Source organism: Candida theae (genome assembly GCF_024610275.1).
Source record: "Candida theae strain CBS 12239 chromosome Unknown scaffold13, whole genome shotgun sequence".
NCBI lineage: Eukaryota > Fungi > Ascomycota > Pichiomycetes > Serinales > Debaryomycetaceae > Lodderomyces > Lodderomyces theae.
In genome coordinates, this window is record NW_026261362.1 from 116,802 (window position 1) to 134,977 (window position 18,176).

The following is an 18,176-nucleotide window of genomic DNA, read 5'->3' on the forward strand; positions in this document are numbered from 1 at the left end:
CCCCCCCAGGGGGTGGATTAGACATGAAAGAGTCGGGGAAGTGGAAGTGCAATTTGGGGGTACTGAGGGATCACCTTTTCAAGGTGGAGATGAGGTCCGGCATGGTAACAATTTTTTTTTTTTTTTTTTTTGATTTTGGGCCCGGAAACGACAGCAGATTAGTGGATTTGGTGGTTTTTTTTTTTTGTTACCAATAACTGAAAGCCACTGGGGGATTATTTTAAGAGGTTTTGGAGGGAAAAACGCGAGGAATTGTGAGATTTTGCTGTGGTTACTGGCCATGGCTGCTCTTCCTTTGTGAAGCTTTTGGTGTCATATTGTATATTGTGGGTGTATATAAGAACCAGTGTCAAGAAGAGAAGTTTGTTTTGTGGTGGCTTGAGCAATCTGTCGCCTATCCTTGTCGACCAACTTCTCTGTATTGAAATGGCCCATGTCTTCGAGCCTTGTGTTATTGTAGGGGATAAAGACAGTGCTGTTTTGTAATTAATTACCTTATTCGTCTGTTGTTTCTGCAATTGAGCGTCAGTCACGTGCCTTACTTTTCTGAACCGAGAAACGACAAAACACGTCCGCTCTTGTAAGCTCTTACACTTTCCTAATTGGGTAATCATGATAGGAGCGAAATATCTACATGGAATCCCCGCATTGAATAGATTGGAAAGGACCAGTAGTCAGGCCCATTTAATATCTAAGAGCACGTCATAGCCTAATCTCCCTTTAAAAATCCAGAAGGTTGTCTTGTCCTTCTTTTATTTTTATATATACTTTTTTTGCGGCAATAAAATTTCACGTCCTACTATCATGAGATCATTAATTTTTTTCAAGTACAAATAAATCCGCGTATTTATACCGAAAGTTAATCTCCAATATTATTCCAGAAGCCTACTTTATTTTTTCTTTTTTTTTTTTTTTTAAGCATCTTATCTTGAGTATATATAACAACTCTGTTGATGTATTAATCGGCGACTCGCATCCACTTCAATTTCAACTACTCACAATGACCACATCGTCATCACTGTTGAATCGAAAATTATCATCAGAACAACTATTGTATCGGAAAAGAGACCTGGTGAGCGTCACATTGGCTTCGCAGGGTATTGTTGTAGATACAACTAATCGAGGATCGCATGGCAGACAAAATCAGCAACAAAATGGAAACATGTTGGTATCAAATGATGGGGGCGTAGAAGTGTGGGGTGACGCCGATTCTTCATCTGCTAGCTCCTCATCCGGTTTACTTGGATCTTGTTATAGTTGTTTTGGAGCCGAAGATGAACCAAAGAGCAGCAAAGTCCCCCACTTTATCCCTTACAAAAATATCATCCACGTTGAAGCTTTGGGTCCTGAAGAAAACCACGAAGTCAAGTTGACGTTTGTCGTCCCTAACCACGAGGATTACCTCAAAAGGGCCACCAAATTGGCAATCTACAAACACAATGCACGAGTTCAAAACTATGATTCTCAGAAACATCAGCAAGAAACTGTCACCCGCTATATCATCAACAAAGCTTATCATTATAAGGTGATGCAACAACCTTCGATATTGGTATTGATCAACCCCCATGGTGGTCAAGGTCATGCTGTCAAGATTTACAAAGAAGATATCAAACCGGTACTAGAAGCAGCTCATTGTAACATTACATACAAGGAAACCGAGTATTCTGGTCATGCAACTGATATTGCTAGGGATTTGAACATTGATGACTACGATGTGGTGTTGTGTTGTTCTGGCGATGGAATACCTCATGAGGTGATCAATGGGTTCTATCAACGAAATGACAATGGAGTTGCTGCATTCAACAAGTTGATAGTGACGCAATTACCATGCGGGTCGGGAAATGCTCTCTGTTTGAGTACGTTGGGAGGGTTGCGTGTTGCGCAAGTTGCAACTTGGTTAATGCTTAAATCAAAACCAAGTAAATTGGATTTGATGGCGGTTACTCAAGGTAAAGGTCCTTCACAGGTTACGAAACTATCATTCTTATCTCAATGTTATGGCATTGTGGCGGATTCCGATATTGGGACTGAGCATTTAAGATGGTTGGGTCCTATTCGATTTGAAATTGGTGTCATGCAAAAAGTATTTACATTTTCAAAATACCCATGTGATGTGTACATTGAAGTATGGACAGAGGACAAATCACAGATTGCTCAACATGTCGAACTGCACTTGGCAAATACAAACAATCGAAATAATAGCGACAATGGCAAACACGCTGCTTTACCGGTATTGACAAGGGACAAATTGCAATTGCGTCAACCACCATTGGACCAACCAGTGCCATCCCATTGGAAGCACATGCCACAGTCCATAACAAACAACCTCAATGTCTTTTACGTGGGAAACATGCCTTATGTATCAGCTGATGCACAATTTTTCCCCGCCGCATTACCAGATGACGGACACATGGATATGGTTATCACAGATACAAGCTCATCGATAGCTGACATTGTATCAATTATGTTGAATGTTGAAAAGGGAACACATGTCAATCATGACAAGTTGATTCATGCCAAGATCAAGTCGTATCGGTTGGTGCCCAGGTTGGGAAGTACCGAGAATCATTACATTTCCGTTGATGGAGAGAGTTTCCCCGTTGAAGCTTTACAAGTTGAGGTCTTGCCTGGCGTTATGAGTTCGTTGTTGTACGAAGGGAAGTATACTGAAACCGTGATGACAGAATAGTGATGGAGGTGTTTAGAGCACTAGATTAGAGCATAATGAGTAAGTCTAAATGATGCATTGTCATCCTTTAGTAAAAAGTATGAGAATTGGGATAACATCCTTTATTCGCGTCAAGTGCCAAGATGATGCAATAGAGTGGAGACTACAGTAGATCATCTTTTGCAATAAATACAAATCATTCATTCATTACAACTTATGCGTACGCCTAATCCCCGACATTACCTTTTTTTACCGGTTGACCACAATGACAAATGAGACTAGCCACCAGACACCAACTTTTTCAAGAAATACTGTGGTCCACGAATATCATCGATTCGAGATAATAAGCGATAAAGACATCGAGCACACACTTTGATCATGACGACCGCTTGGTCAAATATCGCCTTTGCCAACTCCAAGAAATCCAAAGGACACAACAATCATTCCTTTCCCATGATCCCCCAATTTCATCAAAGGTCGCACTAAAATTCCGTCTTGCAACAGGATTTGAAGCTGGGACTAGGATCAAGGAATGATCGCCATGTAGTTCTCTGGACTTTTGAATCTTTAGTCTTCCCGTTTACTTTTTACCATGAAGAAGAATCAAAGTATATAGAGCACACAGATCATGCCCTTGTACAGGTAGCAACCTCATGTCTTCGTCCCGAACAATGGCCGCTTGAGAAGACTGAAACAGGGGAAATGTAATTTTGAGTAGCTCCATTAGGACCTGTTCGAGTGGTCTGTAATGCCATTTGGTTTAATGAAATGCACCTGTAACATCCCAACTCCAGATGAACTACTAAAAAAATTCTGAATTAGATACTCCATGACACTACCATCTTCCCCTCATTTATTTTATGTAGCAATGCTCGAAGCGATTCCGTGTCTTTTACTGTACCACACCACACACAAACAACGGCATGCTGACCTTGAATTTGATAGCATCGAAAACCGACATTGATTATATTGAATATGAGTCTCATTCACTAACAACACTCATCAAAACTAGTATAAATTGGTTGAACACTTTTTCCTCATAAGGAGTGCACTTATAGGGTTAGGAATTCAGAATTACTCCAGTGCATGCTCATATAGGTGAATTCTCAGAGCCGAATTAACTTCTGTGGACTGCTTTTTCAAGATATTGCTATGTCATTGTTCCGTTTACCAATCTGTGTCCTAATCGGTTTAAATGTGCTCATTGATTGGGAATTGGACCCATCAATGCATTCCCACAGGCTTGTGATCTATACACAGAGCATATGAGACCCAGTGGCTACATGAAACTCTCCTACAATTTCTGGTTCATGTCAAAGCTGATTTAGAAGTGTATCACTGATTCCTGATTGAACCTAGACAGAGAACGCAGCATTTTGAGCAGGAGATATTTGGGGGGTTGCTGCACATGTACCACGACAGATACGTAATGATGCCTACGCAGGTGTGATCTACATTTTGTGGATTGCCCCATACATTACAGCACATAACTAACGATGTGCACAGAACCCGATGTTATATCAACTGGATGGCCTAAAACACTGGCCATATCAATACAAGATGTACAAATAGCATGCAGCAAGGATACAATAATAACGTCCCAGTATGGAACTAATTTTATGTGTGCAAGATAATACATTTGGAACCATCTATGTTATTTTTTTTGATATTTTTTTGCAGACTATAAAAAAGGGTTCCCAAATAATTGCAAAAAAAAATTTACACCTCTTGAACCTCTTTTCCCTTCAACCAATTCCAACCATTCCAAAGCATTTTAGCATCTACTTACAAAATGCTTTCTTCCGCTCAAGCCAACAACGATGCTCCAGTTGTTTCATTGAGCAGTTCAGCTTTCAATACGTTATTTCAAGTCAAGTTCAAACCCAATGCTGATATCGATTCCATTGTGCCAAACTATCAACCAGGAAATCCCATCATTTTAGACTGTCCAGGAAGAATCATCATTGAACCAACATTGCAATCACACTACGAAGATAAAGAGAATGTTTCTGACCCATTAACCACCCAAACACCAAGCAGAAACATCCAAGTTGGTACCCTGGATATCCATTCTAGTCAAACCCCGACTATCTATCACACAGCATTACAAAATTATGAACTTTCAAATCCTATCAACACCAACAACAACAACAGAAGTAGCGTCAATAGCATTTTCAACGTTTTCAACAATGATAGGAACAAATTTAAAACCACACATGGAAACAAGTTAGAGGATAAAAGACAAGCAACAACTCATTTTGATCCACCTCAACAGGAAGATGAGTCTGCTCAAGCATATGCATCTAACAAGGCTCAATTTACATTAAATGGTGTGTTTCCAACAGTGGTTCACCATTCTGCTCCAGCAGAGGAAAGAAGAGCTCTGTGTTTTCAACCAAGAGATAGCAACCTGAAACCACCCAGTGATTCGAAACCAAAGCAAACTCCGAAATGGATCAGCAAGATACTTCGGAAGCGTGGTAAGAAGGCTAAAAATGAAGTGAGAGCCGAAAAGGTTGTCCTGCGCTTTGTTCCAATTGGGGAGATAGAGCATGAACCAGTTGTGGAGATGGTGCACCATGAACTGCAAAGAGTCGAGCTGCGCTTTTACCCAATTAATGAAATGGTAACAGAACCCAACTTGAAGCCAAAAAAGACACACAAGATTGGTAAGTTATTTGAAAAATGTGTCACCAAGGCAAGAGATCTGAAGCCAGCAAAAGGTGTGCGCAAATTGCTTCACAAAAAGGGCAAGAACGTCAATGCCAATGAGGCGGTGAATGAACAGCCGCGGTCAAAAGATGAACCAGTTGTCCCAGAAGATGCTACGCTGTCTGTCAATTCACCTCGATGGGATCAAATACCTCCAGAATTATTACCAAAGAGAAGGCAAAAGTTGCTTGGTAAGTTGTTTCACAGGTCTATGAAGATGACAGAAAACAAGACCGAAACAATGGTGGAGGAATCCATTGTGGAGGAACCGCAAGCTCCTGTACGTGAATCAAGAGATACAGGAGAATGGGCAAACATTTTATTTCCAGCAGTCAATGACGAAACACGTAACTATGAAAGTCAAAGGAGACAAAGTGTACAATATGAAGCGGAGACTAACAATTATGAAAGTTACGGTGTACAAGATGAAGCAAGATCCAATCATGAACGTGAAGTTGTACAAAACGTGGTGGGTCCTTGGAGGAATTTATTTGTGCCTCAATTTGACAATGAATCTAGTTACATATCACTGTCATACCTCGACGAACCAGAAGATGAACAGAACGGATACGTTCCTTTTGCCGATTACATCGCTCAAGATGAAATATACTGGTATGGAGAATATAATCGACAATGAAAGAGTTACAGATGGTGCGAATTGAGTCAAGTTGAGAAGAGTTGTGCATGTTTAAGTCCGTTGATCAAGTGCTGGACCATTCCGCTGGAACAAGAAACTGGCAATCCTTGGTTAAACGCACTGTCTTTGAGACGTGTCGCAAGGATCCTCGTTCCACAATGGCTTATAAGCTTGGTGATGACAAGTTGAAACACAGCTGAAGAAGACTCAATTCTGTTGACTGGTGCATTTGAAAAGCACTTTAGCCGTTGTCATAAAGTCGATTACAAGTACCGAAAACAAATGAAGCGATGTATGTCATCCTTTTGAACCTGTTTAATGACACTGCTTTGTTCCAAGTTGCGTGAAGGGTGCTGGTCTGGCCAACTGGTATCTGGACCCAAGGAGGGGTGATTGCAGTGGAGTGAATAATACAGGGAGAAAGTTTTAAGGGTTCGTGTCAAGACTGATGAGTTAGTGAAGTGAGGCATCGTCTGTGTGTGCGTGTGAAGTTAAATCTGTTGGTCAATGACAGTTCAATGAAGAGACGTCACATTCCTGTTGGAAGTCTTGTTGAGACTAGTCTGAGTTGTTAAAACTTTGAAGTTCAAATTTGCTACAGCAATTTCTTTTTGCATTACCATTTTCATATCTTTCCATGATTTGATATCGTTTTTTTCTAACCCTCCTGCTGTTCTGGGATCCTCTATGTCTCTATTGTCGTTTATCTCTCTTTCTTCTCTTTCCTCTTTGTCTTTTGATGTTGCTGGATGGGAGATAACTTTGCCGTCACTCATTCGTTATTCGTAGGCTAAAATTTCCGCTAACCAGGAATGCAGGACCGTTTATAGTAGCATTGAGACGATATGGCCAATCTAAAGCTCAGAGACTTTGATTACTCTACACTTATTTTTAAAAGAATCATCAAAGATTAAGAGACTAACAGTCGTATATATTACTTGAGCAAATTGTGATCGTATCCAAACTCGATGCAAAGCTTGTTATGGGGTTTGAGTAAGCGCACAAGTGCTGGAGCTACAAAAAATGCCATATGGATACTCGTCAGTGGCGGCTTTTAAGAACCAAACATTCACCTCATTCCCACCATGTGAACCATTTCCTAATTCGTGCAGATCAGTAGCCGCTATAGTCACAGCTAGCAGTATATTGAAAATTGCTAGTGCTTCTTGTTGACAATCTCGTAATTATACAGATAACAATATGTTGTTCCAGATTTTCTTCCATAAACCCATTTACGGTACAAATTCCCGCAACAGTCATATCTAAACTCTTGCATCACAATACTGGGCATTCTCGAAACGATTATTTGAATTTGGTTTTCGTGCAGTATATGAATTCATAATATGCGGCAGTGATTAAGCTGTAAGGAGATGAGACAACGCCATCTGCATCGACCTGAGTAAAAATAGCTCAGCGTTTGTGAATAGCTTCCCTTTCCATAGACCAGTGAAGCACCTTTCATTAAGAGCTTTGACAACGACACATCTTCAGCTTTTTCGTCCACTCAAATCTCAGAAATAGTTCTGTTCTCCACATCTTCAAGCTCCGGTTTCAATCTCGGATATTCTTGGGCTAATTTAACACTTAAAACATCTCCTAGCTTGCTAAACCCTTGCATCTTTCCTTTGAGTTTGGCATTCAGTTTTGCCGTTACTTCCACAAACTCTCTTGTATAGATATCAGGATTTCTACCATCCTCGATATATGACACCACATCGACGGGGATCAATTTGTCACTCAAATCCTCACTATTAGAAACCGCCTTCAATTGGGATGCTAGCGTTTGGATCTTGTTGGACAATACATTATTCGATTGAGGCGTTCCTTGATTGTCATGAACTAGAATACCCAATTCGATGAATGATTCTATTAGATTGGCAACGTTCTCTGCCGCTTGAGTTAATGGAGCATTTACTTCGGTCAGCGCAATCAGTGTAGTAGTCATAGTGTAGGGGTCCCTACTAGCTCGAAGTAAACAACAAGTGAGAGAAAGTCAGCGGTGTAGTGGATGACTCGAATTGGAATGTTGATCAAGTGGCTCCCCTTGCTTCTTTTTAGCCTCGTGCGGAATCATGGTTTTCTTTTTTTTTTTTTTTATTTTTTTTTTGGCAACTTTTTTGATCCGAATTTTTTGGTGAGTTGCAATTGAAGTTAGACCTATACTCTGACAGCATCGTGGACAATCCAGTGGAACACGTACCGCCATGTTCGTGTCATTGAAATACAATAGGCAAAAGTATGAAAGGGCTACAAAAGCCCAAACACTCAAAAGTTCTCCCGCACATCTGACGAGCGCTAGCTCGGTCACGTCGAGTAGCACTGTGAACCTACAGAAACAGGTTCAATCATCCAGTTTCCCACTGACCGACACTATGGCAGAAAGTAATCAAAATGAAACACAACCAACTGAGCAAGTGACGCTCCGGCCTAGGTCTGAACTTTTCAAATTGATTAAAAAATATTATAATTTTGTGGGACTGCCCAGGTACGATTGGACAGTTTCATTCACCTACAATAAAAATTTGTATCTTGACGCTCTTAAGGTTAAGCGGTCAAAACCATCACTAGAGGAGTCACTGTCAGTGAGTCTGGAAATTGAGTCTGGCACATTGAGAGGTGATACGCCCGGTCCTTCATTGTTGAAGCCAAACCTGTCCTCCTACGCGGAAGAGGTACCATTGACTGCAACCCTTTCCAGTTCAAGATCAGGGATCAACAATGCGGGGGGCTCTGGAAGTGCGACTAGACCAGGTATAGAGCATGATCGGAGTAACATCGTTTCATTCAATTACAACAAAGAAAAGTATCAAGGTGCACTTGAGTCCAGAACATCGGAATCTCTTCAAGATCAGAAGCCGATTGCCAAGCCGGATAAGGAGACTGATACCGAATTATCAAATGCGTCAATATCGACACCCGACTACTCTTTGACAGAGAATAACGTGCAAGTAGATCTTGCGGGTTCCGTACCACAGGGGAACCGTATACAAAGTCAAGCATCATCTGATTCGAGTTTAGGCGATAGTGAAGTCCGAAATTCAATTACTAGAGAGAAAGACGATGAATTAAAAGAAAAAGAAGTAAAGTACGTTACAGTGCGATATCCGCCTGGAGCGAGAACCAGTAAAACAACTCATCCAACTGCAAATGTTTTGCCTGATATAAAGCAATCCATCGTTGCACCAGAAAACGATGAAGGGAGACAGAAAGATGGAATCTTGTCAACACTTGCGCATGCAGCTTCGCATATAGTTACTAGCGCGAGAGCCCCAGAAACCGTTCTTAATGAACAGTCAGTCGAAAGTACGCCGAAGCGAAAACTGGACGGTAGCTTATGGACTAGACCAGACACATCATCATCCATTGTGTCCTCTACCAGTACTCTCCATCCATCGTCCCCCTCAAAATATAGATCATCTACACCTGGCTCGCCCTCCTCGTTATCCCCATCATCACCGATGCCACAGTCAGCCGCACCGAGCCCTGAGCCTGTGGCGCTAGAAGCTTCAATCGATGCACCGGTAGCTGACAACTCGCCAAACACATCTGAAGCACTCCCAACTCGCCAATCACGCGAGAACACAATCGAGACTTGTGAATCTGCACTCGAACATATGTCTCAATACACAGATCTACAAAATGAATTGGGTAATAGTGACCTGGAGAAAGACAATTTGAATAGTTACCAACAAGTTGAAATTGACTGGTTCAAGAGCTTGATTGTTGTTGCTGAGAAACTAAATGATCTAAAGGATACTTATAGGGCCATTCAAGCAATGAAACGGAGAAAAGCTGCTACGTCGTAGGTGGTTTACATATTCTGGACGCGTCATGCATATGCAGTTGTCTTAGCTTATACAGTACCAAAATAGCACTATAGTTTTGATAAGTTACTGATGAGAGCAGTTTTTCAGAGGGAATTCCATTCTCTTTCATTTGTAGCTGTATTTTGATCTCCTCAACTTGTGGACAAGAACCTAGGAATAATTGACTGCACAAAAATTGTTCCTGTATACAACTTCAAACAAGAATAAGTTCAACACTTCAGCACCATTCACCAACAAAGTCATTGACTACAGTACAAGTGCACACCACGACACTTCAGTGATTATTTACCTGTTGCATATAATCGGATCTTTTTTAGTACAAGAAAAAAAAAAAGGAAATCATCATTTGCACCATTATTCCCGCCATGAAGCCAGTAGTATCCACATTCCAAGCCTATTGTTGCTTCATACTATCATCATTCGGTATTGTCATATTGTCAATAATAGGCTACTTGTTTAACACAAACAGTGAATCTTTCATGGGCTCCATCAATGACCCAGAGGATGGTAAAGCTGTTGCAAACACCGTATTTGGTGGTGTTTTTGTATACTTGGCATTTTTCGTCTTTTGCGGTTTACAAATACTTCTAATCAAAAGGCAAAACAAGATCAAATTGTGATGGGAGGGGTATTCACGGCCAACTAAACGGCAACTACAACATCCATCCAGGATTTCGATTTGATTAAATAAAACGATGAAAATAAATATAAAAAAACGTATACTCATTTTTGTAGTAGGATGCTCATCAAAGTTTGGCAACAACGTTCTCTGCAATTGGCACCTCTTGCCACAGACAAATCTCCGAAACTAGCTCTTTGGTACTCAGAATCTCTCCCCTTGAGGCCCCATTGTTTATGGCCCCGGTCAAATGTCCCTTCAATTGCGGCTCCACATGTTGGGGTATTAAACATGCAATCATAACCAAAGACGTCTTTTTCGCCGTCAATATATCAGTGTAACTCAACAAGGGCGAGTATATATGCTGGTATGTATAGTACCACAAGTCTGGGTACGCGTCAACCATTTGATTTCTGATTCTCTGGTTGATTTTGTTTGAAAAAATTGTGTTCCAAAATGATGAACCTCTGAGTAGATTAGACTTTACTCTAGCGGTATCAATCGAGACGGAAGAAATAGGTCCATCGATTGTGTTTTTAGCGTTGGAAGCATCTTGTGTGGTCTTGATCTCATTGGGTCTCGCAGTACTTATCTGTGCAAACCTCGCGGGCGTAGCTGCTTTCAAGACGGTTAATCCATTGATTGCTTTTGGAAGTCCACAAAGAGCACTCAACTTTAAAATAACCTCACACATTGCCTTTACAATAAACTGTTGTTTCCTCTGTATGTCTTCCCCGCGGGTGTACTTGTAGTTTAAAGGAATAAGTTTGTAGTAAGTGCCAGGGATCAATACATCTGGGACTTTGACACCAATCGAATTGAGCTTGATGGATCTCCTGCTCGATTCAATAGAGTCATTTGCCAATTTTATCATGTATTCATTATTGACGACTCTGTCTTCGTCACTGCTGAATTCAAGCAATTGTTGTCGAAGTGCAAAATGTAATATTGCCGGTATTTCCTCAACAAGATTCAACTCGAGTAAAGCCGCAGTTGCAATCAAGTACCAAGTATTCTGTAGTCTCGGGTAGTGATAAGCTAACCTGAGTAGCCTCTTGGCATCGAGCAAGGCCATTTGTGCAATTTAGGAATGAATCAGGGGACGGTTGACTGTTGGCAACTATTCTAGTTGCACTTTTGATTTTCTCTAAACTCCATTCACATTTGTTTCTGACATTTTAACCTCGGAATATTTTTATCCGCATCTGATTTTGTGGACCATGAACTGTAAAGTCCTCCAGCTGTTCCAAACACAACATAACATAGCTCACCTTTGGGGAGAAAGTCAAACAGAGACAGGCTCTGGGGCATGTTTCTATTCATAATATGGGATCTATACTTTATTACACAACTATACAAAATACCTCTCAAAGACGTGATTACAACTTCGCTACGGATTCTTTTCCTCCTTTCCATTGGATTCCTCCTGTCCAATCGCAAATATCAAACACCATTGACCTGACATTATCCAATTCCTCCTTTGTGGCACCATTATTCAACGCACCTCTCAAATGGCCCTTCAATTGAGGGTTGACATCTTGTGGGATCAAGCATGCAACAACACACAATGAAGTCTCTTTCCCTGAAATTATCTTTGTGTAACTCAACAAAGGTGCATAGACATGGTGGAAAGCATGATACCACAAATCCGGGTACGCTGTCAACATTTGATTCTTGACCCTGTTGCTGATCTTGGAGTAGACGCGACTCCAGAATTCAGATCCTCGCACCAAATCGGATGCAATCTGTTGGGGGTGAATCGACAGCTCACTTATTGGACCATCTATGGTGTCCACTGTATCGTCCTCTTTATCAAATTTGGTTCCATACACATCCTCACTGACTATTGATGCTGAGGGGATATGACCAGGGCTCACAATCCTAGGACGCTCGGGAGTAAGTCCGCTTTTCAAGTTAGTGGGAGTGACTGTCTTGAGTATCATCAATGCGTTAATAGCTTTGGGCAATCCACTCAATGCGATACTTTTCAAAATCACCTCTCTAAATCTTGCAGTGAGCTGGTCTTGCATGGCAATGATATCCACATGCTTTGAGTATTTGAACTGCAAGGGGAACTCCTTGTAGTATGAGTGTGGAATCAAAACATCAGGGAGATTAACACCCACAGCAGACATGTCTTGAAACTGCTTGGCGGAGTTGATTGAATCCTGGGCCAACTTGATCAAGCTTGGTTCCGTCAAAAGACTTGTCGATGATGCCTCCTTTGAGGTTGGATTTACCAATAGCTGCTGGCGTAGCGCAAAGTGATAAAGTTTGGGAATCTCTTGGGGCTGATTAACAACGGTTAAACAAGCTGTTGCGATCAAGTACCATGTGTTCAGCAATGCGGGGTACTTGTATGCCAATCGTACTAACCTTTCAGCTGATAAGACGTTCATACTTTCCTGGTGATTTTACGTGGGTTATGATATGGCCAAAGCTAATTTAGTTCACCAGACTACTGATCGAGTTGTGGTCTGATGATTCCCCGTGATTCCGTGTTTACTCTTTTCCTTCCCCATGTTTAAAAGTTTGGAGAGAGCGGAAATAAAAATATTTTTTTTTTTAAAAAAAAAAAAGTCGAATCAGATTTCGAGGCTACCACTTACTACCCGCTCTATAGACTGCTAAACAACATTGGCCCTGTTGACACGACTTCGCTTCAATATGTATCATGTAGGATGAGGAAACTTATGGTCTGATTACGAAGTAAGCGTAATGGGTGCGTTGAATGGTGAGTCTGTTGTACTTATCGCAACTTGACAAAAGATACAGAAGATTTCTTTCTTCGTTTATAGATTTAGTAGACGGGGGAGGTTTAACAACTACTCTTCTGTAAAGGTTTATAAAGACATCTAATCAAGAGAGGTAGCCATTATGTACTACATTCTATCATCAACTATAGGTTCTATTTAGCAGACTCCAATCCAACCAGAGCACAAACTTGTGGCTGTTGTTGTTCATTGGCTTTTATTTGTAGCTTACCAAATATTGGTAACCAACTTCTCAAAAAAGGTTAAAGCATGTCGACACTTCACGTATAATAAGATACAAAACATGTATACTATTGATAGTTTATCTAAACCTGGTTGAACTTGCACCAATAGCGGCATTGAATTTCAAATGACCAGCACTTGCTAACCACCTAGTTCTTGGTACTTTGTAAAGTGATATATCTGTCACTAAAGTTTTCACCTTAATTTGCATTGAGCCTGCTCAATATGGAGTCCCCATTCCAATTATCCGTCATAAAGTCCTCCTGTAACATCCTTCATCAATTGCCCAGCTTCTTCTTCCTCCTTTGCTTTCTATTATGTGCACCGGGATCACCATGAATGATACTTGTTTTACCAGTGCAATCAACTTTGAAATGTGTTTTGACATGCTGTGCCAAGTTATCCAGTCGCGAGAACTTACGTTCACAATATTGGCAGTGATATGGTCTAATGTTTGAATGTACAGACCTGATATGACGCTTGAGATGCTCTGTACGTTTAAATTGCTTGTCACATTCCGAACATGAAAAACATCCATTTTCATTGGGCACAACTGGTGCAGAAAGAAGTCCCTTTGCTTCATTCTCCGGCAAACTTGAAAGTGTACTTGATTCGTTATTGGTGTGATCAATATTACCCAGCTTGGACGGGACAAAAGAAAAACTGGCATCCTTTGTATTTACTGCATTGAGGTTTGCAGGAGATGTTAATTTTAGAGTCAGCTTTCTGTCGAGTGACTCTTGCTGTTGTTGTTGTTGTTGTTGTTGTTGTTGTTGTTGTTGTTGTTGTNTCCATTTTCATTGGGCACAACTGGTGCAGAAAGAAGTCCCTTTGCTTCAATCTCCGGCAAACTTGAAAGTGTACTTGATTCGTTATTGGTGTGATCAATATTACCCAGCTTGGACGGGACAAAAGAAAAACTGGCATCCTTTGTATTTACTGCATTGAGGTTTGCAGGAGATGTTAATTTTAGAGTCAGCTTTCTGTCGAGTGACTCTTGCTGTTGTTGTTGTTGTTGTTGTTGTTGTTGTTGTTGTTGTTGTTGACTTGCGATCTCCTTGTTCAATTGCTTCTTTACAAAACGTTGTTGCGTTTGGGAGCCAGACTTGGAGCCAGACTTGGAGACAGAGCTCTTTCTCCTGGTTTTCGTCTGCAAACTAGAACTAGCAGTATCAGTTGTATTGTAACTCTCAATATGGTCATTGGCAAATGGTACTGCAGTAGGGGAGAGTTGCAACGACACGTTGTCCCCTTCAACTAGTGGATTTTGCATGTAATTTGGTAATGTTTGTCCACCCTGTTGTTGCCCATTCTGTTGTTGCTCTTGCAACTCCTCCAATTGTTGCGATACCGCACGGGCAAAGTGATCTTGTTGTTGAAGTGAAACCCCAGCATATTGCTTTCCCTTTGGCAAGGTTTGCCATGAGTTCCTTCTCGAGCTATTTCGACTCCTGTGCATTCCACTTGCATGCGAGTAGGACCTCTTTTTACCAATTGCCCAATTGGAGACACCATTGCTTCTTATTGTGTTTTCCAATTTTGATATCCCAGAGGCATCAAAATCTGAACTAACAAGATCAACGTCATTGATCTTTTGACCACCCTCATTCAATTTGTATTCAACAAAGGACGTGGACAAGCTTCTGTTATGTAGCGAGGGAAACGTGGCGGAACCAAGCTGTGATACCACTGGTAAATTGTTTGGCAGGATGGGTGAATCATTCAAATGCAATTGAGAAGGTGAAATGCTGACATTTTGTTCAAAATGTTGAAGCCCATTCCTTTTGACCCCAACCATTGAAGATAAGCTAGGAGTGCTGAATGAGGTAGTTAACTTTTTGGGCGAAAACAACTGGCTTGGGTTCACTGTCCCCTCGTGCTGTTGCTGTTGCTGTTGCTGTAAATCAAGTGCGCCATCGTTATCGCCCACTGAAGTGTTGAAGTTAGTCACCGAGTCGGCACACACAGCTGCAGCTGCCGCTGCCGATAAAGCCAAAGTGTTTGCGTCTAAGTTGACCAAGTTCGAGGTTGGGTTCATGAAAAACAGTGAGGGGTTCTTGGTAGTCATACTCTGAGTGAAATCAGGGTGTGACAGGTTTGCGGCATTTGCTTGCGCTTCAAGTTGCTGCTGTTGCTGTTGTTGCATTTGGTCAATGTCTAGGGAAGTAAGCGATGGCTTTCTGGAAGGGCCAAGAAGCAGATTATTGCGAGAATTTTGCAAAGTCAACGAAGTCAACTGATCAACTGGAATGGTACTGGAGTGCTTCCTTACTTGTTTGTCAACCATGGCATTGGTATGCGGCTGGAGAGGCACCAGAGGTATTTGCGACTGAAAAGACCCTTCACCCATCAAGTCTTTGTCTGTACTCATTGCTGATCCTGCAGCATGGTAATTTGTTGCCAAAGTACTAGACGATGCTGAGCTAATTGATGAATTTGGTGTGGCAAAATATTGATTCAAGGAGTTGGTAGACACATTGCTTGCCACCTCTTCCTCATGGTGGCTATGTTTGTAGTTGAGATCATTTGTTGTGGGTATTGCTGTAGTAACTCCCAATCCCATTTCATCTGTAAACTGATCATTTTGTAGAAAGTTTGGGGCTGAATTGTGGCGTAGATGCCTAGTTTTGTTATTGTTGTTGCTTATGATGTTGTCACCATGAACACTATGGAAGTGGCTATCTATTGGATGTGGTAAATCCAAATTCATGCTTGAAGAATCGGAAAAATGTGGGTGTTGCATTCTAAAATCAGCCTTCAAACCGTTGGAGTAATCTAAAGTTTGTAAATTGTGTGGCTCATTATCAACATCTGCATTGAACATTGTGGTCGCCAAATAGTTCGTCCTGTATGAAAAAGCCTCATCATTGTAATCAAATGTCTCCGGCACATTGGAGAGACCAAATTTATTTGATGTGGGTGAAAGCTTGGCAGAGCTCTGAAAGTCAGCGGCCGTTGATGGAGTCTTGTGCTTCGGATCTAAATCATTATCAAGATGGAAGCCTTGTGAGGGGATATTTTGTGCAACATTGTGGTGAAGGTTGGAAAATTCCGGAACGTCCAACTTATGAGCAATAATCTGAGCCTCCTCTGTAGTATTATCCGTGGGCGCATCACCTTCATGCTGCTCATGTAGGGGAAGGTGGTGAAGGTAATGTCTAAACAAAGATTGATAATTTGTTGTCATGACGGAGACTTCTTAAAGTTGTGAAAATGTGAGACTCAAGTGTAATGCGTTGTGGTTGGTATTTTGCAAAGCCCTGTTGCTGTTGTAAAAGTTTGAAGTTTTCAGTTGGAGCACAGGGCTGCCAATTTGTACGTTTACGTGTATGTGTATGTATGTGTGTGTATCTATTTCCTGTGTATAGAAAATAATCGGTCTATGTGTGTTTATGTAGGGTGTATTCAGTCCTTTATCTGGAGTACTTGTGCTTTTAATTGATGACGAAAGAAAAGAGGAAGGTCGAGGATGGTTTATGGTGTTTAAAACAGCTGTTGCTTTCAGTGAAGTGTGGGTGTGTGTGTGTGTGTGTGTGTGTGTGTGTGTGTGTGTGTACAGTTGTTATGTGTGTGTGGCGGTGGTGTGGTGTGATTGATACAAAAAGTGCTTCTTATCAAATGCGAATGCGGGATTTTGTCCTATAACGAGTCGTAACAAATCGTGTGTGTGCGTGTGTGTGGATTTTAAAACTCCGCGCGTCTGAGCCTTTCTCTCTATCAGTCTGTAAACAGAGTCTTGCTGAGTTATGTAATGGAGTGAGATTGATAGAATGTAGTTTTTGAAGAAGAAGAAGATGAAGATGATGATTTGAAGAAGAATTGGAATTCATTGGCTTCATAGGAAATTACAATACCGAGATATATATAAATATCTCTTATACGCATATTATATAACACACCCTACAAAAAATTATGAATTGTGTAATTTAGTTTATTGTCTATTGTTATTTTTGAAAGACAAAAAAGTTTAAATCATGCATGAGAGTAGTGTGCTTGTGGCTAATAATATTTTACACCCCCTGTTCACCAAGGTACACCACTACGATCAAGGTGTGGGTAGTAGTAGTTGCGGTAGTAGCTAACTACGAATAGCAAGGTGATTCAGAATATATACATCTTCCCCACTTCACTCTTACTGTTGTAAATAGAGAGTGGGGTTGCTGTTGATTACAAGTTTGTGTGTTTAGTTTGTTGTTGTGTGTGACTGTTTTCTTATTGAGAATTCGCCTTTGAATAATAAAGTAATACGTATTTATAAAATAAACTTTAAAAAACGAACGTCACACACACACACACACACACACATACACATACACGCACTAAACATAACTCACAGTAAACATAACAAAGCTTTTTGGGAAAAGAATATATATATATATAGAGAGAGAGTGTGTGTGTGTGCGTGTGTGTACCTGTGAACAAAAATCCAAGACTAATATGCAACAAATATGAGAAACACAAAAAAGTCACAAGTTATAATATACCCTGTGTACGTTTATCTAATAACCTATTTGTTTAAGCTATTTTATGTCCATACTTTCTTGGACATACAAAATTAGACGAAGCTTATTTCTCAATATTTGTAAAACTGTAATAACTGCATCTTCACAGCAAGCTCAACCTTCAATCGTTTCAGTAACATACCTTCCACCAAACAAGAGCTGCGTTTAGGTTCTCGGGCATTTGATCCCCTCCATACTACTGAGGTACCAAAAGA

The 18,176-nt window shown here is 40.9% G+C and overlaps 7 protein-coding genes across 7 annotated transcripts; 3 read left to right on the top strand and 4 right to left on the bottom strand. All coding sequences in view use genetic code 12, as the record gives it.

Moving 5' to 3' along the window:
- Positions 1-1,000: 1,000 nt before the first annotated feature.
- Positions 1,001-2,689, top strand: LCB4 (sphinganine kinase; the record flags this gene model as incomplete). Its single annotated transcript, XM_051755248.1, has 1 exon — positions 1,001-2,689. The coding sequence occupies one exon, from the start codon at positions 1,001-1,003 to the stop codon at positions 2,687-2,689; it is 1,689 nt and encodes a 562-aa protein (XP_051610746.1).
- Positions 2,690-4,460: 1,771 nt separating this feature from the next.
- On the top strand, positions 4,461-6,017 carry KGF57_000749 (uncharacterized protein; the record flags this gene model as incomplete). The annotated part of the gene is made up of 1 exon (XM_051755249.1): positions 4,461-6,017. The coding sequence occupies one exon, from the start codon at positions 4,461-4,463 to the stop codon at positions 6,015-6,017; it is 1,557 nt and encodes a 518-aa protein (XP_051610747.1).
- Positions 6,018-7,521: 1,504 nt separating this feature from the next.
- MED10 (mediator complex subunit) lies at positions 7,522-7,962 on the bottom strand (the record flags this gene model as incomplete). The annotated part of the gene is made up of 1 exon (XM_051755251.1): positions 7,522-7,962. One exon carries the CDS (start codon positions 7,960-7,962, stop codon positions 7,522-7,524), a length of 441 nt encoding a protein of 146 aa, XP_051610748.1.
- A 259-nt stretch (positions 7,963-8,221) lies between these two features.
- KGF57_000751 (uncharacterized protein) lies at positions 8,222-9,823 on the top strand (the record flags this gene model as incomplete). Its single annotated transcript, XM_051755252.1, has 1 exon — positions 8,222-9,823. The coding sequence occupies one exon, from the start codon at positions 8,222-8,224 to the stop codon at positions 9,821-9,823; it is 1,602 nt and encodes a 533-aa protein (XP_051610749.1).
- A 767-nt stretch (positions 9,824-10,590) lies between these two features.
- KGF57_000752 (carboxymuconolactone decarboxylase family protein) lies at positions 10,591-11,538 on the bottom strand (the record flags this gene model as incomplete). The annotated part of the gene is made up of 1 exon (XM_051755253.1): positions 10,591-11,538. The coding sequence occupies one exon, from the start codon at positions 11,536-11,538 to the stop codon at positions 10,591-10,593; it is 948 nt and encodes a 315-aa protein (XP_051610750.1).
- A 304-nt stretch (positions 11,539-11,842) lies between these two features.
- On the bottom strand, positions 11,843-12,862 carry KGF57_000753 (carboxymuconolactone decarboxylase family protein; the record flags this gene model as incomplete). The annotated part of the gene is made up of 1 exon (XM_051755254.1): positions 11,843-12,862. The coding sequence occupies one exon, from the start codon at positions 12,860-12,862 to the stop codon at positions 11,843-11,845; it is 1,020 nt and encodes a 339-aa protein (XP_051610751.1).
- Positions 12,863-14,177: 1,315 nt separating this feature from the next.
- On the bottom strand, positions 14,178-16,646 carry KGF57_000754 (MSN4; the record flags this gene model as incomplete). Its single annotated transcript, XM_051755255.1, has 1 exon — positions 14,178-16,646. The coding sequence occupies one exon, from the start codon at positions 16,644-16,646 to the stop codon at positions 14,178-14,180; it is 2,469 nt and encodes an 822-aa protein (XP_051610752.1).
- Positions 16,647-18,176: the final 1,530 nt, after the last annotated feature.